The sequence below is a fragment of the Lampris incognitus genome, unplaced genomic scaffold (assembly GCF_029633865.1).
Source record: "Lampris incognitus isolate fLamInc1 unplaced genomic scaffold, fLamInc1.hap2 H_4, whole genome shotgun sequence".
Lineage (NCBI taxonomy): Eukaryota > Metazoa > Chordata > Actinopteri > Lampriformes > Lampridae > Lampris > Lampris incognitus.
In genome coordinates this window covers 497,571-523,129 of record NW_026611079.1, presented here as the reverse complement: position 1 = coordinate 523,129, position 25,559 = coordinate 497,571, and the positions used below count along the sequence as shown (strand labels likewise).

The 25,559-nt window shown below is 45.1% G+C and overlaps 1 protein-coding gene across 2 annotated transcripts in view; it reads left to right on the top strand.

The window, feature by feature from the left end:
• The window catches only part of LOC130131992 (AP-1 complex subunit beta-1), a 112,996-nt gene that overhangs the window by 59,434 nt on the left and 28,003 nt on the right, over positions 1-25,559 (top strand). The window contains exons 15-20 of one of the 2 annotated variants that reach the window (XM_056301714.1): positions 6,354-6,395; positions 7,873-8,025; positions 12,379-12,524; positions 21,359-21,488; positions 23,518-23,602; positions 24,437-24,523. In XM_056301714.1, coding sequence (XP_056157689.1) covers positions 6,354-6,395; positions 7,873-8,025; positions 12,379-12,524; positions 21,359-21,488; positions 23,518-23,602; positions 24,437-24,523 — 643 coding nt within the window. Of the gene's footprint in view, positions 1-6,353; positions 6,396-7,872; positions 8,026-12,378; positions 12,555-21,358; positions 21,489-23,517; positions 23,603-24,436; positions 24,524-25,559 lie in introns of both variants that reach the window. The other variant, XM_056301713.1, reaches the window with a different exon arrangement.

The window sequence follows — 25,559 nt, the reverse complement described above, 5'->3', positions numbered from 1 at the left end:
GACCCTCAACGCATCCTGTCAGCTCGGTAGAGAGCCCCCCCCACCGATTGAGAGAGAAAGACAGCGTGTGAAATCCTGTGTGAAATTCATTGTCCTGCTCTGAGGATCATGGGGATGCTGGAGCCTATTCAAGCAGTCATTGGGCGGCAGGCGGGGTGACACCCTGGACAGGCCGCCAGGCCATCACAGGGCTGACACACACACACACACACACACACACACACACACACACACACAAACATTCATTCCTAGGGACAATTTAGTACCACCAATTCACCTGACTTACATATCTTTGGACTGTGGGAGGAAACCGGAGCCCCCGGAGGAAACCCACACAGACACGGGGAGAACATGCAAACTCCACACAGAGGACGACCCGGGATGAATCACCAAGGTGGGACTACCCCGGGGCTCAAACCCAGGACCTTCCTTCTGTGAAGCGACCGCGCTATCCACTGCGCCACCATTTGTGTGAAATCACTGAGCTAAAAAAAAAAACTCTGTTTGATAAATAAGAGAGAACAAGTTATAAAGTCTAACTAGACTATCGGTTGTTTTTTTTAAAAAATTTTTTTTAAGGTTTTGAACTTTTTTGTCACGTGCAAGGGTTGTGTTTTTTTTTTGTTTTTTTTTCTTACTCTGGAAGCTCAAATGATTTCACCCACTCCCTTTCTCTCTCAATCGGTATTTTTTTTTTAAAATGGCGCTCTCTCCCGAGCTGATGGGATGCCATGAGGGTCAAAAACAGCCTGACTTGTGATGCGTTAACCCTTTAGTGCCCAAATACTTTTATGTGGGTTACACCAAGAAAGCAACTCTTCCCGAAAGGTCTTCTCATCAAAAAATCTTGTGAACACAGATGCACTTATCGGTTCGGTCACAGGACAAGTCTATGGCTAGTGATATGGCTTTTGCTTTTTTCAAATTGGTGAGTAGATTGGGAAAACACGCCTCCGCTAAAAGTTCTGCTCTTCTTCTTGTTGTGTGTTCTTATGCACCGAATAGCAGTTCAGCGTATCTGGCCTTCTTGGAGTCTCTGGGTGGTGTCCTGGATAGGGCTCCACCTCGGGACTCTACAGTTCTGTTGGGAGACTTCAACACTCACATGGGCAACAATGGAGAAACCTGGGGGTGCTTGATCGGGAGGAACGGCCTCCCTGATCTGAACCCAAGTGGTGCCTTGTTATTGGACTTCTGTGCGAGTCATGGATTGGCACCATATTCAAACATAAGGTAGTTCATAAGTGTACTTGGTACCAGAACACCTTAGGCCGAAGATCGATGATAGACTTTGTGGTCATATCATCAGATCTGCAGCCATATGTTTTGGACACATGGGTGAAGAGAGGAGCAGAGTTGTCAACTGATCACCACCTGGAGGTGAGGTTGATCAGATGGCGGGGAAGGCTGCCGGAGAGACCTGGCAAACCCAAACGTGAGGGTGAACTGGGAACGTCTGGCGGAGGCCCCTGTCCATGAGGTCTTCAACTCCCATCTCCGGAAGAAGTTCTCGTGTATCCCAAGGGAGGCTGGGGACATGGAGTCTGAGTGGGCCATGTTCAAAGCCTCTATTGTAGATGCGGCAGGCAGAAACTGTGGTCAAAAGGTCATCAGTGCCTGTCGAGGCGGCAACCCAAGCACCTGCTGGTGTACACTGGTGGTGAGGGAAGCCGTCAGGCTGAAGAAGGAGGCCTTTTGGACTTGGTTGGCCCAGGGGTCTCCTGAAGCAGCAGACAGCTACCAGGAGGCCAGAAGGGCAGCTGCTTCGGCGGTCACGAAAGCAAAAACTCGGGTGTGGCAGGAGTTCGGCGAGGCTATGGAGGAGGACTTTCGATTGGACAAGGAAGTTCTGGTAAACCATCCGGTGACTCAGGAAGGGCAAGCAGGGCTTGACTCCGGCTGTGTTTAGCCGGGGAGGGGAGCTGTTGACCCAGACAGGGGATGTTGTCGAGCGGTAGAAAGAACACTTTGAGGAGCTCCTGAACCCGACTAACACATCCTCAGTGGAGGAGGTAGAGTCTGAAGACTCAGGGGAAGCCCCACCCATATCCCTGGCTGAGGTCTCTGAGGTGGTTAAGCTCCTCAGTGGCAAGGCACCGGGTGTAGATGAGATTCGCCCTGAAATGCTGAAGGCTCTGGACATTGTTGGGCTGTCTTGGTTGACACGCCTCTTCAGTGTCACGGGGAGGTCGGGGACAGTACCTGTGGAGTGGCAGACTGTAGTGGTGGTTCCCATATTCAAAAAGGGGGACCGGAGGGTGTGCTCCAATTATTGGGGCATCACATTGCTCAACCTCCCTGGGAAAGTCTATTCTAGGGTGCTCGAAAGGAGGCTCCAACCGATTGACGAACCTCAGATCCAGGAGGAACAATGTGGATTCCGTCCTGGCCGTGGAACAACAGACCAACTCTTTACCCTTGCAGAAGCGCTGACGGGGGCATGGGAGTTTGACCAGCCAGTCTACATGTGTTTTGTGGACTTGGAGAAGGCTTACGACCATGTACCCCAGGGCACTCTGTAGGGAGTACTGTGGGAGTATGGGGTACTGGGGCAGTTGCTACAAGCCATCCGATCCTTGTATAACCAAAGTAAGAGCTGTGTCCGCATTCTTGGCACAAAGTCAAACACGTTTTTGGTGGGTGTCGGACTCCGCCAAGGTTGTCCCTTGTCTCCGATTCTGCCATCCAGCAGATGGCAGCTTACTGAAGATATGTCAAAGAACGTAGGTTACATAACAGCATGGGATCATGGGTAGACATATAGCCTATGTGTGTAGCTTTGTATTTGCAAAAAAATTTTTCATGTTGATAATGCTTATGTATAATTGCATATGTACATGCATACATAAGATGGGTTCTACTCCCAGCCTTAAAAACTCACAAACAAGTATTATATATTTTAATAATGCAATTTAATTATTAATTGAGAATAAAAAGAGATGTAAGGATGGAAAGCATGGTACTATATATTTTTTAAACATACACAAAGATGGTAAATATCTTAAGAGTAATGATAAAAAAACACCTGTGTTATATCTGCAATCTCTGTGGCTCTTTGAGGAATGGTCTTACTCATAAGTGGCTCTCCTAAGAAAATTAGTGAGTATTACTGGAGTAGAGCCACTGCTCCTTTGCATTAGAAGGAGCCAGTTGAGATGGTTCGGGCATGTGATTAGGATGCCTCCTGGGCGCCTTCCTTTGGAGGTTTACCGGGCATGGCCAACTGGGAGGAGACCCCAGGGTAGAGCCAGAACTCGCTAGAGAGGCTACATGTCCACTCTGGCCTGGGAACACCTTGGGATCCCCCAGGAGGAGCTGGAGGGCGTTGCTGGGGAGAGGGACGTCTGGAGTGCTCTACTTAGCTTGCTGCAACCATGACCTGACCCCAGAAAAATGACTGAAGATGAGAGGAGATGAGATGAGACGTTTTAATCATCTCAGCATCAGGAATCAGGGACATTTTATTTGTCATTTCACTTCATGTAACTTCCATTATCTTTACTGCTTATCTTGCTCTCAGGGTTGCGGGAATGCTGGAGCCTATTCCAGCAGTCATTGGGCGGCAGGCAGGGAGACACCCTGGACAGGCCGCCAGGCCGTCACAGGGCCAACACACACACACACACACACACACACACACACACACACACACACATTCATTCATAAAATATCTCCTTTGTAAACTATAAGTAAAACGTCTTTATTATTCTCCCCCCCCATTAGATGATACCCTTAACATTTATTAGAGGTATTTTTTTTATTTTAACTCCCAACTGTGCCCCAACACCACCCCACTATATGATTTACATAAATTACCTTGTTATATTTTAAATGTACACCATTTCAACAGTGCCCTGGTCCCTAAATACTTTTCAAAACAAGCCCCGGTCCCTTACCATTGGTTGTAATGTTTTGTACCCCACCATTGGTTGCTGTGCATCATAACGACCTACCCCATTGGTTGTTATAGTTTAAATGTTTCCTCATCTGATTGGTTGCTGTCCAACCGAAATTAGGGGTGTGACGCTGGGCAATGTAAACTGTATGTCTTTCTTTTTTGAACCACATTAGCAGCTGATGAGTACGCGACGCACGAAACAGGCCTGTACTGCAATGTATTAAAACTTTATTTTCCTGCATCTGTATTGATATATATATATATATATATATATGTTTTATATATAATAAGGAATTATTCCTTATTTTAAGGAACGGTTGGCAACCCTAATCCAAACTAAGAACACATAAATCCAAACTAAACTGGAACACACATATCCAGACTGAAACACATATCCAAACTGGAACACATATATCCAAACTAAGAATACATATATCCAAACTGGGACACATATATCCAAAATAAGAACACTTATATCCCAGCTAAATGCATATATCCAAACTAAACACATATATCCAAGCTAAGCAACAAAAAAACACTCTCCAAGAGAATGAACACCAGCCAGGATGACTCAGAACTGCCGGTCTGCATGGGCTAGCAGTTAATTTAGCCTGCCCCGCTTCCACGTCCTGTCAGACTGCCCTCAGTGTTTCCTCTTCGGGCGCAGCTCCGGGTAGGGCCATGGTCACTGAGCCCACTGGATGCAGCAGACCAAGCTCCCCCAGCCAATCCAACACCAGCTCTCCCAGCCAGACACCCTCGACACACCTCCCCGCACTCCACACGACGACACCAAAAACGCAGTCAACGCTAGGCGAGGTCACCACCAGACCGCCCTCGGTGTTATTGGATGTGCCGGTCTGCATGGGCTAGCAGTTAGCTTTACCTGCCCTGCTTCCGCGTCCTGTCAGACCGCCCTCGATGTTTCTTGTTCGGGCGCAGCTCCGGGCAGGGCCGTGGTCCCTGGGCCCACAAGATGCAGCAGACCAAGCTCTCCCAGCCAATCCAGCACCAGCTCTCCCAGCCATCAAATGAAGACACAAATAGACGCAGAGGTGGATGTGGACAAAGGCACTGCATGGGTGAGACCTCCGCAAACGTAAGTTCGCGCCGCCATCTTCCCACATTGGAAGCGGAACAGTGAATTGGATTGGATCAGTGAATGGCTTCTTAGCTTTAGCAAGGGTCCATGAAACATGCAATGATGCAGCTGTTGCAATCTCTTGTGCTTGATTTACAGATAGTAAAAACGGCATGCTTGTATGATGTTATCATATTTGCTATTTTTTAAGTGTCTATCAGCTTTAAGTCTATTAGATACAAAGATACAAGAGATACAAAGGTGGCATGGGTATTGTAGGTGCAGTAAGTGGTTGGGCATTTTTCTTACCAGAAAACGAGCAGGCTTTTGTGGGCCTACACCTTTTGCCATGAGTGATAATCTGCATGCTCTAGTTGGCTACCTTTTTGCATTCGGGGGAACATTGTCATAGTTTTGAGTTCAGGGGGTGTGGGAAACAAACAAATTCAGCCAGTTGCATAACCTAAACAGAATTATTGAAATAATGCACACAAAATCAGCAGAATAGACTGTCAGACCAACAAGAGTCAAATTGGACTGGTGTGACCAGTTACTTTATTTTATTTTATTTTTAGTGGCACTGGGAAGATCTGCAACCATTGGTTGCGGTCCATCCTGTAAAGCATGGCCCTCTGTCCGTCCCGCTTTTCACAACATGGGTGTACACAGATTTTGACGGGTTTTCCATCATTCATCTGGCTGTTTCCATTACTGTTAGACTGATAGGGACAACTAGATTTACCGTAACGATACCTTAATTTAACTTGAAGTGTCTTATTTTGCTTCTTTTTTTTGGTCTTTGCTGCAAATTTGATTACATCTCTTATTGAGTGCAACACAAAACACCATTGTGTTCTTGTGGAGACTTTATTTCCAATAGGTACATGACATATTTTCAACCATACATTTGACCTTGGACTGGCAAACAAGTTCAAACCTTGAAAAAAGTCATCTTTAGTACATTAACATGTTAATCATCTACGTCTTGCATAATTATTGTAGCTCTCTAGAATGACGCAACTTTTTAAAGACTTGTGTTTTTATTATCTTTCAACATGTTTCCCATATTCCTGCTTCTCTAAGTCAATGGACCAGCTGAACTTCCTGATTATCCTGTGGTTGTTGCAGATTTTACAATGTTATCTTCATTTTTAAAATACCATGATGAGGTTTCAGGTCACCAGAAAGTGAGGGTTACTCTACAGGTTCCTGTTGCTAAGACGATCTCTCTCTCTCTCTCTCTCTCTCTCTCTCTCTCTCTCTCTCTCTCTCTCTCTCTCTCTCTCTCTCTCTCTCTCTCTCTCTCCTTTGTCTTTCTGTATCTGTCTGTTGTGTTTGGATGCTGTTTATGGGGGCCTGTCTTCTCTCTCGTAGCTTGGGGGAGACCTAGGCGGAGGTGTTGGGGGAAGTCCTGCAGTAAGTTAAGCCCTTCTGTTCAGCCGTCTGCCGCCCAATCTGCATGCTGCATGCTTCTAGACAATAATACTCACTGGAACCCACCAGATTTGACCTTGACCCACCAGAGATGAATGCCCTGTTGACATGTCCCACTTCACTTAGACACATTTCACTTTTAACCTTGCTTGCCTTGGGGGCGTCCAGGTGGCGTGGCGGTCTATTCCGTTGCCCACCAACCCGCCAGTTCGAATCCCTGTGTTACCTCCGACTTGGTCAGGTGTCCCTATAGACACAATTGGCCGTGTCTGCAGGTGGGAAGCTGGATGTGGGTATGTGTCCTGGTCGCTGTACTAGCGCCTCCTCTGGTCAGTCAGGGCATCTGTTCGGGGTGAGGGGGAACTGGGGGGAATAACGTGATCCTCCCATGCGCTACGTCCCCCTGGTGAAACTCCTCACTGTCAGGTGAAAAGAAGCGGCTGGTGACTCCACATGTATCGGAGGAGGCATGTGGTAGTCTGCAGCCCTCCCTGGATCGGCAGAGGGGGTGGAGCAGTGACCGGGATGGCTCGGAAGAGTGGGGTAATTGGTCGGGTACAGTTGGGGAGAAAAGGGGGGGAAATCCAAAAAAAAAAACAAATCTTGCTTGCCTTTGATTAGGAAAAATTAAGCCACAAAGAGTAGAAAAAACTGGTTCAAAAATACTAGGTGAAACTTTGCTTTGTTTATTTTTGGAGGAGTTATAGAAAACTCTTTAAAAAAAAGTTTAAACTAGAATCCACAGCGTTGTTGCATTGTACCAGGTCCAGTGGACGTCACCTTACCCAAACGTATGGTTAACATGAGATAATGTTCCTGAATGAGAAAAGTGCAACATGAACCAATGAGAGTGGTGAATTTGTCGTCATGAGTTTTGAGTCTCATGGACAAAATTGCTTTAAACTTCTGACTTTGTTCCATTTTGCCCTGTCTCTCTGATGAACCGGTTTTTGGACCTTTACGTCAGTGAAAACATCCCACCATTAACAGCACATTACATCTTGTCATTGTTTCTTCATTGTGTTTTAAACATACTTAAATTGCTTTCAAACCAGAAATGCTCAGCACCGTGGCCCGGTTGGAAGTGTGCCATGACTCCTGTTTGTTGGCAAACTTTTTGTACTAAGTGCTATACAAACTCAATTTATTGTTATTGTATTATTATTTCTAATGTAGTGTGCAGCTGAGTTCATGTAGTGTACATACTTGACTGAATGATTTGAACTTAAAGTGATCTTAGAAAGACCGCACCAAAAGAATAAATTTAATCTTTGCTCAGTTGCAGGTATTAAATATTTGATAGTCCTTATCTGACGTATCTGCAACAACCACTCCCCAAATGCTTGTCAAAGATGGGAAGATTTAAACTTGAATTATGGATTTCTTTATGATCTCAGATCACTACTTGGTGCTCAGACCTGTTTATTTTATGTCTGTGATTTTGGTATTACCAATTCAGGTGGGACAGAACTTCATCCCCTCATCTGTCCCCAATACATTTGCTCCATCACCAACACCAGCACCTGCGGCTCTCAGCAGCGGTCTAAATGACCTGTTTGAGCTTTCCACAGGCATGGCCATCACCACTGGAGGCTATGTGGCCCCTAAAACAGTAAGTACACACAACATAAGCCCAACATTCATACTAAAATTAAACTTGAAATTCTGTTTAAAAAGTAAATGATGTTTGGTCCACATTCAAGTGCAACTGATGTGTTCAGATATACCCAAACAAACTAAACCTTGTATTTTTTACATTTGTCCTTTTGCTATTTATTACTATGTGTGATGTAGCACTGGAGGGTAGGGTTGGGCATCAAGAACTGTTTCCAAGTTAGAACCTGTTCCAAAATTCCGATTCCAAATGAATCATAAAGACATTTTAATTTCGATTCTGCTTATCGGTTCCTAAGCAAATTTCCTTCCCAGTAGTTTTAGTTTCAGTTCCAGGACCTGGCTATCCGTCTGCGTGACTGCACCTATAGTCATGCGAGTTTGCATGCATGTCTTCCTGTCTCCTAAGCTAAAACACTTGTGCTCTTTCTGGACTGGGCGACGTTGCGCAAAGCAATACATTTTGTTTTTGTTTTGTGGGGAAGATCAATAAGGTGCGAGCACACAAGTGTGATCGGAGCTGTGCACCATCATGGACCGCAGCAAGCACTCAAAAACGGGGCTTCATGTTGTTTGAAAAAACGACGGGTTTGCACAGTGCAACACCTGTGCCAACCTTATTTCATGCAAGGGAGGATGCACTACTAAAATGACAAAACCCCTTCGCCAGCATGGTATACATATTGAGTGTACCGTGTATGACGTGTTGCGCCGGTCTCCCTCTCCCTCACATGCCTTGTCCTCCTCAGTCTACCCTCAGCCAACAGCCGGCACCTCATCACAGTCGGGAAAGTGAACATTAAATAACGTTTGTCTTGTTCTTTTTTTATATATATATATATAAATTTATTTCTGATTTTTCCCTTTTTCTCCCAATTTAGTGGCCAATCGCTCCCCATTCTTAGTTCAAACACCCACCCTCATACTGCATGCTTTGGCCAGTCGGCAGTCTCGAAGGAGACGCCTCGCCACTTTCACAACAAGGCGAATCCAGGCCGAACCACTGCTTTTTCCGACACACAGAGACGCATTCATGTGACGAACACAAGCCGACTCCACCCTCCTCCCGAAGACAGCGTTGCCAATTATTGCTGCTTCATGGAATCCGGCCATAGTCGGATCTGACGAGACCGAGGCGTGAACCCCAGTCCCCGGTGGGCAACTGCATCAACACAAAGCCGATGCTTAGACGGCTACACCACGACGGACCCACATTTGTCTTATTCTTAACAGCGAGACAGCAAACTAGTGATACTTGATCAAATTGCTTAAAACTGCATCAAATTTGTGCAAATACTGTAATGTCTTTTTTTGTAGATGAACATTCACACAGACGTTCCTAGCTACTTCTCTCTCATCAATACCCACATGGGCTGCAACTGTCAATTAATTGCTTTTTAGACTGTTGCTGTATTATCATTTTGGCGGGTTTCCATGTTACAGTTACATTACAGTGACTGAAAAAAGTAATTAATGGATTATTACCGAATCATATAATTTGATTACAGTAACCAAATTAAACTTTATGAAATTAATTTACATATAAATTATTATACTCATTCATCCATTCATTCATTTATTATCCAAACTGCTTATCCTTACTCAGGGTCATGGGGATGCTGGAGCCCATCCCAGCAGTATTTGGGCGGCAAGTGGGGAGACACCCTGGACAGGCTGCCAGACCATCACAGGGCTAGATAGTGTGTGAGAGAGTGTAGCTGAGAACTATGGCCTACACGCCCTCTGTATTATGAATTATGGCCGTGTAGGCCATAATTCTCAACTACACTACATAATTCTCAGCTACACTCACACACGCTATCAAACCATTATAGTCATATTCAATCATATTCATATTCACAATTAACTTTATACAGTTTATGAAAGGTATGTAAAGGTTTCTAAAATAAGTTTTTTTTCCCTCTGACATAAGAATGTGACTCATTTTGACCCCGCCCCTCGAGGAATCGGAATTAAGAATTGTTAAGAGCTGGAACTGATAAGCAGAATCGGAATCGAAATCATTAAAATGCAAATGATAACCAACCCTACTGCATGGAGGGCCACAACTTCATTTCATTGTGTAATCTTGTGTCTTGTGTAATGGCAAGTCAGTTGAACTTGACCTACACTTTAGAAGGAAATACTCCAGGGTTTGAAATAAACGTTTCCAGTTAACCATAAAGTGATTATCTTGGTTGAATATTTATCGCACATAGTTGCAAAATCAAGGATAACTGAAAGGGAAATATGGTTCAAGGTAATATTATGAAGAATTACTTTTTGGTATTTTTTTTGTACCTTTATTAGCTAGTGACAGTGGAGGCAGACAGGGAATGGGTAGACAGAGAGGGGCCAGAAATGCAGCAAAGGTTGCCAGCTGGATCCGAATCAGCAACGGTTGTGACCATGCAGCCATGTGGCACGCGCTCCAACCACCCGGCCACGGAGGCGCCTTAAAATTAAAATTTTACAGCCAATAATTACCAGTGAATCAGTGTTACAGCTGACGGATGCAGCCAAAAAGGAATGTATTAATGTCATGCTAAAGGTATGAACTCTCATGCTGTAAAATTTCAATTTGGAAATATATTCTTTAAAAAAAATACATTGCTGGCATGGGTTGTATAAAACTAAAGTTCCAAAAAGTCTAAAGTGCTTCTTTTGGGGGTCCCCCCACCCTTTTTCTCCCCAATTGCATCTGGCCAATTACCCTACTCTTCTGAGCCATCCCGGTCGCTGCTCCACTCCCTCTGCCGACCCAGGGAGGGCTGCAGACTACCACATGCCTCCTCTGATACATGTGGAGTTGCCAGCCGCTTCTTTTCATCTGACAGTGAGGAGTTTCGCCAGGGGGACGTAGCCCTTGGGAGGATCACGCTATTCCCCCCAGTTCACCCTCCCCCCTGAACAGACACCCCAACCGACCAGAGGAGGCGCTAGTGCAGCGACCAGGACACATACCCTGATCTGTCTTCCCACCCACAGACACGGCCAATTGTGTCTGTAGGGACGCCCGACCAAGCCGGAGGTAACACGGGGATTCGAACCAGCGATCCCCTTGTTGGTAGGCAACAAAATAGACTGCTACACCATGCGGAAGCCCTGGCAATGTGCTGGATTAAAGGCACACTTCATGATTCTGCTTTGAACTTCAGAAGTAACACTGGTAGATGTTTCTTCTGGAGAGGAGGTTAAGTCGCCTGTGCAGACTGCTATCAGATGGAAACTCCTACATAACTCAAGCCGCTTATGATACTCAAAAATTACAACACTCATTTATCAAGTAAATTCCATGACTTTTCTAATAATTCCATTGTAATTCTGTTATCCTCTTTGCGTGTTGTATTGTGTAAATTGTGTAAACATAACGTCCATTGCACATTGTGCTTCTTGAAAGAGAGATCCCTCCTCTTGCTCTCCCTGAGGTTTCTTCCTATTGTTTCTCCCTGTTGAAAGTTTTTTTTTTTGTTTTTTTTTTGTTTTTTACAGGAAGTGGCTGTTCATTAAGAAATAAGAGTTTTGAAGCTGTTTGGAAAGCATAGTTTCAGTAGCCTTCTTAAAACTAATGAAATGCATTAAAAGGGTTGTTACTGGGCGTCTGGGTAGTGTAGCGGTCTATTCCATTGCCTACCAACACGGGGATCACCGGTTCGAATCCTTGTGTTACCTCCGGCTTGGTCAGGTGTCCCTACAGACACAATTGGCCGTTTCTGCGGGTGGGAAGCTGGATGTGGGTATGTGTCCTGGTCACTGGACTAGCGCCTCCTCTGGTTGGTCGGGGCGCCTGTTTGGGGGGAGGGGAAACTGGGGGGAATAGCATGATCTCCCACGTGCTACGTCGCCCTGGTGAAACTCCTCACTGTCAGGTGAAAAGAAGCGGCTGGTGACTCCACGTGTATTGGAGGAGGCATGTGGTAGTCTGCAGCCCTCCCTGGATCAGCAGAGGGGGTGGAGCAATGATCAGGATGACTCTGAAGAGTGGGGTAATTGGCCAGATACAATTGGGGAGAGAAAGGGGGGGGGTCTAAAAAAAAGAAGCAGCATTGACAGTACTATTGACAGTTGTGGACACTTGCTCTCTCTGTTTTTCTGTCTCAGTGCTGATAGGTGAGCTGGAACACCTAAATCAAACAGACCCATTATTAATGTTATTAACTGCTACTTTGTTTATCCTGCTATGCTAACATCACAGAATACCAAGACCAGCCTGCCATTTTAACTTCTTTTTTTAAAAACCTTTATATGGTTTTTAACCTGTAGATGTCAGCAAGCTCACTAAAATGATCTAGGGTTTAGTTAATCTTTAATGTGCCCAGTAGAGTTAATTTCTGTTGAATATTTTTGCTAGGTCTGGCTGCCCGCTGTGAAGGCCAAAGGGCTGGAGATTTCTGGAACCTTCTCTCGCCGCCAGGGCCACATGTATATGGACATGACCTTTACCAACAAAGCACTGCAACACATGACTGACTTCGCCATCCAATTCAACAAAAACAGGTCAGAGAGGCAAGATGGCAGATATGAAGGGTACACACTGCATTTTTTTCCCTTTTACACAGTAGATTTAGGCACACAAACACAGATATACACCAATCAGCCAATCCGACAAGTAAGTTTTAAACATTGATTATCTCGTTACAATGTAACCTGTGAAGGGGTGGGATATGTTAGGCTGCAAGTGAACAGTCTGTTGTTGAATGTGATGTGTTGTAAGCAGAAAAAATGGGCAAGTGTGAGGATTTGAGGGACTTTGACAAGGGCCAAACTGTGATGTTTAGACGACTGGGTCAGAGCATCTCCAAAACAGCAGGTCGTGTGGGGGTGTTCCTGGTATGCAGTGGTCAGTATCTACCAAAAGTGGTCCAAGGAAGGACAACTGGTGAATCGGCGACAGGGTCAGGGGCACCCAAGGCTCATTGATGCATGTGGGGAGCGAAGGATAGCTCCGACTCCACAGAAGAGCTACTGTAGCTCCAATTGCTGAAAAAGGTAATGCTAGCTGTGATAGACAGGTGTCAGTACACAGTGCATTGCAGCTTGCTGCGTAGCCACAGACCAGTCAGAGTGCCCATGATGACCTCTGTCCACCACCGACAGTGCTTGCAATGGGCACAGAGCGTCAGAACTGGAGCATGGAGCAATGGAAGAAGGTGGCCTGGTCTGATGAATCACATTTTCTTTTACATCATGTGGATGGCTGTGTACGTGTGCGTTATTTACCTTGGAAAGAGATGGCACCAGGATGCACTATGGGAAGAAGGCAAGCCGGCGGAGGCAGTGTGCTGCTCTGGGCATTGTTCTGCTGGTACATCTTGAGTCCTGGCATTCATGTGGATGATACTCTGACACGTATCAACTACCTAAACATTTTTGGAGATGACATCCCTTCATGGCAACGGTTTTCCTGATGGCAGTGGCTTCTTCCAGCAGGATAATGTGCTCTGCCACATTACATAAAGTTGTTCAGGAATGGTTTGAGGAACATGACAGACAGTTCAAGGTGTTGCTTTGTCCTCCGAATTCCCCAGAGCTCAGTCTGATCGAGCATCTGTGGGATGTGCTGGGAAAACAAGTCTGATCCATGGAGGCTCAACCTCAAAACTTACAGGACTTAATGTGTTGTCCACACGTTCTGTATACTGCCCTTGTCTTAAGGGTCATTTATGACCCGCCTTCATTAAACCTCTAAATTAAAGCAACTTAATTTAATTTTAAACCTCAAATCTATTTTGCACAAAGAAACAACCTGTCATTCATCACAAACTCTGTGACTATCTGGGTTTTCCCTCTTCACAGTGCAGAAAGACTGCATTTAATCAGTGGACACCGCTCGTTTTTATAGGGTCAAATATGACCCAAACATGACCCTAAGACAATCGTAGTACCCTAGTGGTGTACAGCTTTCATGAAAATAAAAAAAAACAAACAAAAAACAGTGTTTCACTTTTTCTAATGTTGCAGTTACTCTAGGAAGTCATCATATTTCAGGTTGAAAAAAATATCATTTAGAGTCTTTTCTCTGCTGTTAAACACCGTTATGGGCCTTTTTGAGGGGGTTGGCAGGGTGTGTGGCGTCCTGTAGTATTTTTAGACCGTTACACTGAACGTGGGTCTCGAAGATGTCAGAGATGGGGATGAGTTTGCAGGTGATGATTTTTGAAACGGAGCAAACCATTCTGTCCAGCTGCTTCCTCTGCTGAGCTGTGGAGTTGCCATAGCACACAGATATGGAAAAGGTGAGAACACTTTCTATTGCAGCACTGTAGAACTGCAGCATCCCCTTTCTAGACAACCCAAACTTTTTGATCTGGTGCAGGAAAAAGAATCTTTGGTTTTGTTGATGATGCAGATCGAGTCTTCATCCCATTTGAGAGAGGAGGAGGTTTTTGCTATGAGAAACTTAAAGCTGTGAGAAGCTTAAAGCTTCACCCTGCTGACTCATGACTCTGCACCAAATTACAGTTCCAACCACTTTGTCAAATTGGCTGATGAAACAACTGTGGTGGGTCTCATCAGCAACAGTTTCAAAACATACTACAGGAATGAGGTGAAGCAAATGGCCATATGGTGCAAAGATAACAGTTTTTCCCCAAACGTAGAGAAAACAAGGGAGATTGTTATTGACCTCCGGAGAGCCCACACTTAACACCCCCTGCTGACCATCAATGGTACTGCTGTGGAACAGGTGAGCAAAACCAAATTTCTGGGTGTGTACATCACTGAGGACCTCTCCTAACAACAACTAACAACACTGCATCACTGGCCAAGAAAGCCCTGCAGCATCTCTACATCCTCCGGAAGCTAAAGAGAGCAAGAGCCCCAGCGCCCATCATGTGCTACTTCCACCAAGGCATCATTGAGAACATTCTGACCAGCTGCATCACTGTTTGGTTTGGGAGCTGTACTGCCTCCAACTGAAAGACCCTTCAGTGCACAGTGAACGCAGCTGGGAAGATCACTGGTGCCTCACTGCCCTCCCTCCTGGACATTTACAACACCCGCATATCCCACAAAGCAACCCACATTGCGAGTGACCCCTCCCATTGGAAGAAGATACCGGAGCCTCTGAGCTTACAAGACTGGGTAACAGCTACATCCATCAGGCTGTCAGGATGCTGAACTCTTTCCCCTCTGCCTCCAAAAAGTCTGGGCTGTAATTTGCCCATTCCACCCCCTACATGTCCAACAGCACCAGCCTTATACAAACATATACGCACACACACCTACACTCAGCATCACCCACTTTGTACAAAATACTACTCCAAAACTGCTGCTTCTTACTCATCCTGTAGGTGAAGTTTTACTTCCACATCGTTGTGTTACTTTTTGCATTATGTTGTTATCATTAATTTTTGTTCTTGATCTGTTCATTGTTATTGCCCCCCCCGATCCCCAGCTTTACTTACATTTAAATTCTTGGTACTTTTTTCTTTTCTTTTTGTATTTTTAAACACTTGTTGTCTTGTTTTTCTGAGAGAAACAGCATTTTGATATTCTACACTCACCAGCCACTTTATTAGGCACACCTGTCCAACTGCTCGTTAACGCAAATTTCTAATCAGCCAATCACATGGCAGCAACTCAATGCATTTATGCATGTAGACATGGTCAAGACGATCTGCTGCAGTTCAAACCGAGCATCAGAATGAGGAAGAAAGGTGATTTAAGTGACTTTGAACGTGGCATTGGTTGTTGGTGCCAGACGGGCTGGTCTGAGTATTTCAGGAACTGCTGATCTACTGGGATTTTCACGCACAACCATCTCTAGGGTTTACAGAGAATGGTCCGAAAAAGAGAAAATATCCAGTGAGCGGCAGTTCTGTGGGCGAAAATGCCTTGTTGATGCCAGAGGTCAGAGGAGAATGGCCAGACTGGTTCGAGCTGATAGAAAGGCAACAGTAACTCAAATAACCACTCATTACAACCGAGGTATGCAGAAGAGCATCTCTGAACGCACAACACGTCGAACCTTGAGGCAGATGGGCTACAGCAGCAGAAGACCACACCGGGTGCCACTCCTGTCAGCTAAGAACAGGAAACTGAGGCTACAATTCGCACAGGCTCACCAAAATTGGACAATAGAAGATTGGAAAAACGTTGCCTGGTCTGATGAGTCTCGATTTCTGCTGCGACGTTCAGATGGTAGGGTCAGAATTTGGCGTCAACAACATGAAAGCATGGATCCATCCTGCCTTGTATCAATGGTTCAGGCTGGTGGTGGTGGTGTAATGGTGTGGGGGATATTTTCTTGGCACACTTTGGGCCCCTTAGTACCAATGGAGCATCGTGTCAACGCCACAGCCTACCTGAGTATTGTTGCTGACCATGTCCATCCCTTTATGACCACAGTGTTCCCATCTTCTGATGGCTACTTCCAGCAGGATAACGCGCCATGTCATAAAGCTCGAATCATGTCAGACTGGTTTCACGAACATGACAATGAGTTCACTGTACTCAAATGGCCTCCACAGTCACCAGATCTCAATCCAATAGAGCACCTTTGGGATGTGGTGGACCAGGAGATTCGCATCATGGATGTGCAGCCGACAAATCTGCAGCAACTGCGTGATGCTATCATGTCAATATGGACCAAACTCTCTGAGGAATGTTTCCAGTACCTTGTTGAATCTATGCCATGAAGGATTAAGGCAGTTCTGAAGGCAAAAGGGGGTCCAACCCGGTACTAGCAAGGTGTACCTAATAAAGTGGCCAGTGAGTGTACAATAAGTGCATTTAACGTAGGAAATCAGGAGAACTACTAGTCATCAAAGGTTATAAATGCATCTAAACAAGCATCTAAGAGCAAAACCAGTGCTAAAGTAAAAGCGCAAGAAAGAATTTTTTTTTTTTTAAATGAGTGAATACAATAAGTGCTAAGAACAAGTAACAGGGTAGTAGTTATTGAAGAGGTGAGTTTTCAACCTGCGCCAAAAGATGGGCAGCGACTCCGCTGTCTTGACATCAGTGGGGAGTTCATTCCACCACTGTGGGGCCAAGACAGAAAAGAGCCGTGACTGGGTCAATTGGCAGCAGGGGCCTCTGAGCGACGGGGCAACTAGGCTTCCTGAGGCAGCAGAGCGAAGTGGTTGGGCGGGGGTGTAGGGCTTGACCTTGGCCTGGAGATAGGAAGGAGCTGTTCCTTTCACTGCCCTGTAAGCTAGCACCAGAGTCTTAAACTGGATGCAAGCAGCTACTGGGAGCCAGTGTAGGGACATGAGAAGGGGAGTTGTGTGGGAGAACTTAGGGCAGTTGAACACCAGACGAGCTGCAGCTTTCTGAACAAGCTCCAGAGGTCTGATGGCCGACGCCGGGGCGCCAGCAAGGAGGGAATTGCCGTAGTCCAGCCGGGGGATGACCAGAGCCTGGATGAACACCTGTGCTGTCTCGTCGGTGAGGAATGGGCAAATCCTCGTGATGTTATAGAGAAATCTACAGGAGCGAGCAACCGATGCAGCGTTTGCAGCAAACAACAGTTGGTCGTCCATTATCACACCCAGATTCCTCGCAGTCCGAGTTGGCATCACCCGGTGTTGTCAATGGTGATGGCCAGGTCTCGGAGCGGGCAGCCTTTCCCCGGGAGGAACATCAGCTCTGTCTTGTCCAGATTGAGCTTCAGGTGGTGTCTTGCCATCCATTCTGAGATGTCAGTCAAGCACTCACCAAAGCGTGTCTCTACTTGTGTGTCAGAGGGAGGAAAGGACAAGATGAGCTGGGTGCCATTGGCATAATAATGGTAAGAGAGGTCATGTGAGCGAATAACAGAACCCAGGGATGTCGTGTACAGGGAGAAAAGGAGAGGACCCAGAACCGATCCCTGTGGAATGCCTGTTGTCAGTCTGTGAGGCTCCGACACAGATCCCCTCCATGTCACCTGGTAGGAGCGACCCGTCAGATAGGATGCAAACATTGAGAGTGCAGAGCCTGTGACACCCAGCCTCTCGAGGGTAGAGAGGAGGATCTAGTGGTTCACTGTGTCGAACACAGCTGACAGGTCCAGGAGTATCAGGACAGAGGAGAGAGAGTTTGTTCTCACAGAGTTGTGGATGAGTTGTTGCCTCAAGTGAAGGAGTTCAAGTTTCTCAGGGTCTTGTTCACGAGTGAGGGTAGGATGAAGCGGGAGACTGACAGGCAGATTGGTGTAGCATCAGCAGTAATGTGGACGTTGTACTGGACCATTGTGGTGAAGAGGGAGCTGAGCTAGAAGGCAAAGCTCTCAATTTACCAGTCAATCTTCATTCCAGCCCTCACCTATGCTGATGAACTTTGGGTAGTGACCGAAAGGGTGAGATTGCAGATACAAGTGGCTGAAGTGATTGTCGTCCGTAGGGTGTCTGGGCTCAGCCTTAGAGATAGGGTGAGGAACTCGGACATCCGGAGGGAGCTCAGAGTAGAGCCGCTGTTCCTTTGCATTGAAAGGAGCCAGTTGAGGTGGTTCAGGCATTTGATTAGGATGCTCCCTGGGCGCCTTCCTTTGGGGGTTTACCGGGCACGACCAATTGGGAGGAGACCCCGGGGTAGACCCAGAACTCGCTGGAGGGACTACATGTCCAATCTGGCCAGGGAATGCCTGATCCCCCAGGAGGAGCTGGAGGGTGTTGCTGGGGAGAGGGATGTGTGGAGTGCCCTACTTAACTTGCTGCCACTGTGACCTGACCCCGGAGAAGTAGCTGAAGATGAATGAATGAATGAATAAATGACATTAATGACTTAGCCACCATAATCCCCTGAACATGAGCACCTTTGGGATGAAATCAAACACAGCATCCATACAAGGGAGCACCCACCCATCAACCTTGGATGGCTGCTTGAAGCACAGCTGTCTGCATGGTCAGCTTTAACACCAAGACACCCAATAACCCTTGTTGAGTCATAACAACAACATATGACAGCTGTTACACTGAAGAACAAAGTTTTTCAAACGTTTTGCTTCCTGAAAAAAAAGAGAGATTATGATAGACAATGTCAAGCTGAACATGTGCTGTGTTACGTAGGAATTTGGAGAAACATTAAAATAACTTTTATTGAATTTAACATGTTTAATCACATAGTTCAACTGAGCTTAACATTTTTTGCAGCTGATTTTCATTTGTACTCAGCGTCTGGTGCCTCTCGTGTCAGTGTCCAACAATAGTCAGCCAGCATTGATGGAATGCAGTTGCCCTGATACCTCTTTTCCATGGTCGCAATGTCCTGGTGAAACCTTTCACCATGTTCGTCACTGACTGCACCAAGATCAGTAGGGAAGAAGTCCAAGTGTGTTGCAGAAAATGAATTTTCAATTACATTTTGCACTTCATGGTTTTGTATGCTTTAAGCATGTTGTCAAGGAGCTCAGTGTAGTTTGGTGCTCCGTAGGTGCCAAGAACATTCTCAACAACATCCTTAAATGCCTTCCATGCTATTTTCTCTGGCCCCACTAGTATATCTTCTAACTCCCTGTTATTGATGACCTGTCTGATATGTGGACCAACAAAAATGCCTTCCTTAATCTTGGCATCGGTTATTCTTTGAAACATCTGTCTCAAATAGTAAAATCCATCACCTTCTTTGTTCATTGCTTTCACAAAAATGTTCATCAATCCGAGTTTTACATGAAGAGGAGGCAGAAATATCTTTGTTGGGTTGACAAATGGTTTATGCGCCACACTTTTCTGCCCTGGAACAAACTGCTTACAGAGCAGCCAGTTCTTTTTTTTTGGGGGGGGGGTCCTTTTCTCCCAATTGTATTTGGCTAGTTAACCCACTCTTCGAAGCCATCCCAGTCACTGCTCCACCCCCTCTGCCGATCTGGGCAGACTACCACATGCCTCCTCCGATACATGTGGAGTCGCCAGCCACTTCTTTTCACATGACAGTGAGAAGTTTTGCCAGGAGGACGTAACGCACGGGAGAATCACACACAGTATAACCAACATTGCAAACTCTTCTGCAAGGAAAGTAGCTAGAACTTGAAGAAGGCATTTTTATTTGAATACCTATCTGTATATATCTGAAATAATGTTACATGGGAGAGAAGGGGTTACAGACAGAGTGATGAAGCAAATGACAAACTGACTTAATTCTTTACAGAAGTTAGACACCACAGTGATAAAATATTTATATACAAGAACTGTTTAATCAGGCATTTATATGCAATAGGACACCAAAAATACTAACTAAAAACTAGTCTACATATTTAAAGAAACGGTTTACACTAGTGTAGTTGAATAAATTAACTAACCTTAACAAGCAGCCTTGTCAATTTTCATCTTCCTGATGGCATCCACATCCTGGACTTCTCTTAGTCATGGGTTCAGCAGCAGAAAAGCCCCTCTGCCTTAGTCCCATGGTTTTAGCAACTGATCATACACCCGTCTCCTGTGTGCCAGGTTGTAGCTAGGGGCTGCCAGACTTCACTGTCCTGCCCCCGTCACCTCTTCCTGAATGCCACAGGGCTTTGACCCAGGATGTTTATGGGTTGATCCTTGTGGGAGGATGCCTGCACGTGAAAGGTGTTTACATGGAGAGGCTGATGCGCTTGCAGCCACCACATGGTCCTTAGCAGGGGGTGGCCAGAGTTCAATGGCATGGAGAACCAAGATGATTGGGGACCACCCTCTGTTGCAGCCTTCATCCGCCTCCACTGGCATTGTGACCTGAAGACATCTTCCACCAGTTCTGCCGTTGAGGTCTTTTTTGGATTGCACTTCTTCTGGAACCTCCCCCTTGACTTATCCACCTTGAGTGACCCTACCAGGAGCCAATCTCTGGACGGCATAGCTCTTGCGATCATTGGTATACGCAAGCTTCTCCACCACAACAAGGTGGCACTCTAGGAGAACTATTAGCATATTAACTTTACAAACATCCTTTTATTGTTCATCATTTTATTACACTTATTTACACGTTAGTATGGATTAGTTGCTCTGCCCCTGCTCATCACTTTTGAGGAATCAAGTTGTGAAGGGGTCTGAAACGTTAAGTTGGAACAGTAGACAAAACCATTGATTAGAACATTAGGTCCTGGAAGTTGAGTAAAACTTTTTTTTTAAACTTCTTTCAGTGCTCAATGTATTTCATTTGTCTTGTGAAAGCAACTGAAAATATGATTTCAGAATTTGACAAGTAGCGTTGAAAAGCAGAACTGGTTCTCAATACTTAACCCTTGTTAACATGTACCATTCTACAAATTAGGTAACAAGTCTATCATACATGGAGGTGGCTTTTCTATTTTTTGGCCAGAGAAAATTCTTCCACCCATATTTAAGTATCGTGGTTTTCTTTTTTCATTCAGGACAGCTGTACTTACTTAAAACCATCAGTGACTGATTTTTCAACTTTTGTGCATCTAGTTTTGGTGTAATCCCCACCAGCCCTCTGCCCATTCACACTGCACTGATGCCAAGCCAGAGCATTGACGTCTCCCTCCCTCTCAACACCATTGGGCCAGTCATGAAAATGGACCCACTCAATAACTTGCAGGTAAAGAAGCACAAGGTCACCAGGGGCAATTATATATGTCACACTTGAAACGCAGTGCAAGTCAGGTTAACAATCTGCACACCACATCGTATGTCATTCAAGGACAGGACTAGATTTAGCTCTAATACAGGACCCTTTGGGAGTCTGATTCTGTTGGCTCTTGCCTCTATCAAAAGGTCTTGCCCTGGGGCATCTGGGTAGCGTAGCCGTCTATTCTGTTGCCTACCAACACAGGGATCGCCAGGTCGAATCTCCGTGTTACCGCCGGCTTGGTTAGGTGTCCCTACAGACACAATTGGCCATGTCTGCAGGTGGGAAGCTGGATGTGGGTATGTGTCCTGGTCGCTGCTCTTGCGCCTTCTCTGGTCAACCGGGGCGCCTGTTTTGGGGAGAGGGGGAACTAGGGGAATAGCGTGATCCTCCCACATGCTACGTCCCCCTGGTGAAACGCCTCAATCTCAGGTGAAAAGAAGCAGCTGGTGACTCCTCATGTATCGGAGGAGGCATGTGGTAGTCTGCAGCCCTTCCGGGATCGGCAGAGGGGGTGGAGCAGCAACCGGGACGGCTCGGAAGAGCGGGGTAATTAATTGGCCGGGTACAATTGGGGAGAAAAGGGGGGGGGGTATCTTGTGCTGCTTTATAAAGCTTTTACCTTACAAAAATCGTAAAGGCCCATTCTGGGAAACTGTCAAATTTTATCTTACTTAGCCAACCAGGTCTCCATATGTCTTCACTTGTCCATGGTGGCATGCAAGTTACATCTCCTTTGCAAAAATAAACTTTCAGGCTTTGTTAAAAACAAGTATATCCCTTCTTTATTCTTTGATTTCGTTACAGTGAGAATTACAATAGAAATGTTGGCTGTTTTTGTGCTTAATGATGTTTGTTTATTTGTGCATAGAAGTAATAGTGCATAACATCGCAGTGAAACATTCCAGATCCCTCCAACTTTTGTAGGGTAAAATCTCTATAGAGTAGCGCAAGGACCTTTTGGTAGAAGCAACAACTGACCAGACTCGCAAAGGCTACTGTATCAGGACTAGAGGGTATCTGGTAACACTTTAACACTACACAAATGAAGCATTAGTTAAGTATCAGTAACTACTGAATTCATCATGTGTAGTGTTTGTAAAGCAGTTGTAAAGTAAGACATACACCAATGGTTAGTGTGTTAATAGATGTTTTATAAATACTTGTTAATACTGCAATTCATGCACAAAGCTACATCTAAATAGTTTGTTAATCATGTATTTACACTTTCTAAAGGATCTTATGATCCTTTAGACTTTTGTGACTCTCAAGGTACTGCTGGCCTTTCAGTCTCGTGTAAATGCTTTGTAAGGCATAGATAGTCCTCACTTTAGATGAGTTCATACAAAATGCTTAACTAACAACTAAGAACTACCTGAATTAATCATGAATTGCAGTATTAATAAGTATTTATAAACATCTATTAACACACTCACTAACCACTGGTGCATGTCTTGCTTTACAGATGCTTTACAAATGATGAATTGAGTAGTTACTAATAATTAACTAATGCTTCATTTGTGTAGTCATTATAAAGTGTTACCAGGTATCCTTAACCTTTTACACAGGTTTTTAATCAGCCAGTATCTGCTATTTCATAAATGAAAATGATTCTTGAAAATTGGTAGCATCTCAGACTCTTGTTCAGTATGCCTGCATACACGTTTCCACAAGCCACTGCTAGGGTTTTAGTGAAAGGAAAGACTCTGCTTCTGAATCCACAACCACAGTGTGGTGTAGGTTCAGTTTTACCTGTTAGGAAACTAGTGCTGAAGGTATGAAATAATGATTTGGCCTCTGCACCAAATGTAGAAGAGGGTGTGAAATGATTACTTCATATTATCGGAAACTACACAGGAGGTACTGCGTAAAATGATAGTACTTAAAACCACAATGCATCATTTGCCTGTAGCCGTAAGGCAGGGAACATTGAGGCAACAGCCTTGTGACAATATCAAATCCATATATTGTTTTGTATTTTGTATTTTTACACACACAGGTGGCTGTGAAGAACAACATAGATGTCTTCTACTTTAGCGGGCTGATCCCTCTCAACATATTCTTTGTTGAGGAAGGAAAAATGGGTATGGTACAATTTGTCAACTCTGAGAAAATCATTACATATTGTCCCACAGTGCTCTTAACATCACTGACAAATCTCATATGCCTCGCCGACTAGGGTAATTTATCGTTATCCCAATACGACTGCCCTGCTGTTGGTGTCTGCCTTTATAGTGGTGGTTGTTGGTGAGCAAATATAGTGTTGAGTATTGTGCTTTCTGTATTTGATTTGTACTTAGGTAGTTTGCTAAGTTTTTTGTACAAGTTTTATTACCCAGCCTTGTCAATCACCAGAAGACATCTGAAGTTCCTTTTTTTCTAAATCCAGAATCGTATTTCATCTTGAGTAAGAATTGTATGGTTTGGGGCATCCATGTGACATGGCGGCCTATTCCGTTGCCTACCAACGCAGTAGTCACTGGTTCGAATCCCTGTGTTACCTCCGGCTTGGTCGGGCATCCCTACAAGACACAATTGGCCATGTCTGCAGGTGGGAAGCTGGATGTGGGTGTTTGTCCTGGTCGCTGCACTAGTGCCTCCTCTGGTCAGTCAGAGCGCCTGTTCAGGGGGGAGGGGGAACCAGGGGGAATAGCGTGATCCTCCCACGTGCTACATTCCCCTGGCGAAACTCCTCACCGTCAGGTGAAAAGAAATGGCTGGCAACTCCACGTGTATCTGAGGAGGCATGTGGTAGTCTGCAGCCCTCCCGGAATCGGCAGAGGGGGTGGAGCAGCGACCAGGACAGCTCAGAAGAGTGGGGTAATTGGCCGGCTACAATTGGAGAGAAGAAGGGGGGGGATCTCAGTGGGAAAAAAATTGTTTGGTTTTAATACTGCATATTTAATTGTCGGCCACAGAGCGGCAGGTGTTCCTTGCTACCTGGAAAGACATCCCTAATGAGAATGAGCTGCAGTACCAGATAAAGGACTGCCACCTCAATGCAGGTATGTCATGTCATGTTGTATAGAAATTGTTCTCTCTATATATAAGACTGCTATGTTACATGTTTAGAGTAATACATTTCTCATATATTTTTAAGTATAAAATGAACGAAGCACTTACCAGTAACTTTGTTTGTCATAATTGTTTACTCTTCAAGATCAATGATATTAGGCGTGCTCACAGTTTTTTGAGATGATCATGTCTCAAATTGCGTTTGACAAGTAAAAGGGGAGGTTGCTGGCTTCAGTCATGTTCCTATGCAGTCCTTCAAGTAATAGTTTTCTATAGAATAATGATCAAAGTTTTCAGTAAGCATAGTACATTAAAGAGGCAAATATATAACCACAAGTTTAGCACAACAAGCTGAAAAATAACTTTTTCTTTTAATTTATTAATGTCATGTTATTTCATTGAATTTGCACAGACTAGAAATCATGATTATTTATGTTCATTTCTTCGATGTAAGTAGGTCGAATTTAAGTCTTATAGTCAGTCATCTTTGAGCTTCCTTCTAATAGCACTTTCTTGGCCTCAGACTAAAACTTCTTTTTCTCCTTCCTTCGGCTTCACATTAGAGGGGGTCGCCACAGTGGATCATCCATTTCCATCTCTTCCTGCCCTCTGCATCTTCCTCTGTTACGCCAGCCACCTGCATGTTCTCTCTCACCACATCCATAAACCTCCTCTTTGGTCTTCCTCTTTTCCTCTTCCCTGGCAGCTCCATATTCAGCATCCTTCTCCCAATATACCCAGCATCCCTCCTCCACACATGTCCAAGCCAACTCAATTGTGCCTCTCTTGCTTTGTCTCCAAACCATCCAACCTGAGCTGTCCCTCTAATATAATCATTCCTAATCCTGTCTTTCCTTGTCACTCCCAATGAAAATCTTAGCATCTTCAACTCTGCCACATCCAGCTCCGCCTCCTGTCTTTTCGTCAGTACCACTGTCTCCAAACCATATAACATAGCTGGCCTCACTACCGTCCCTTTAAATATTCCCTTTAACTCTTGCTGGTACCCCTTTGTCGCAAATCACT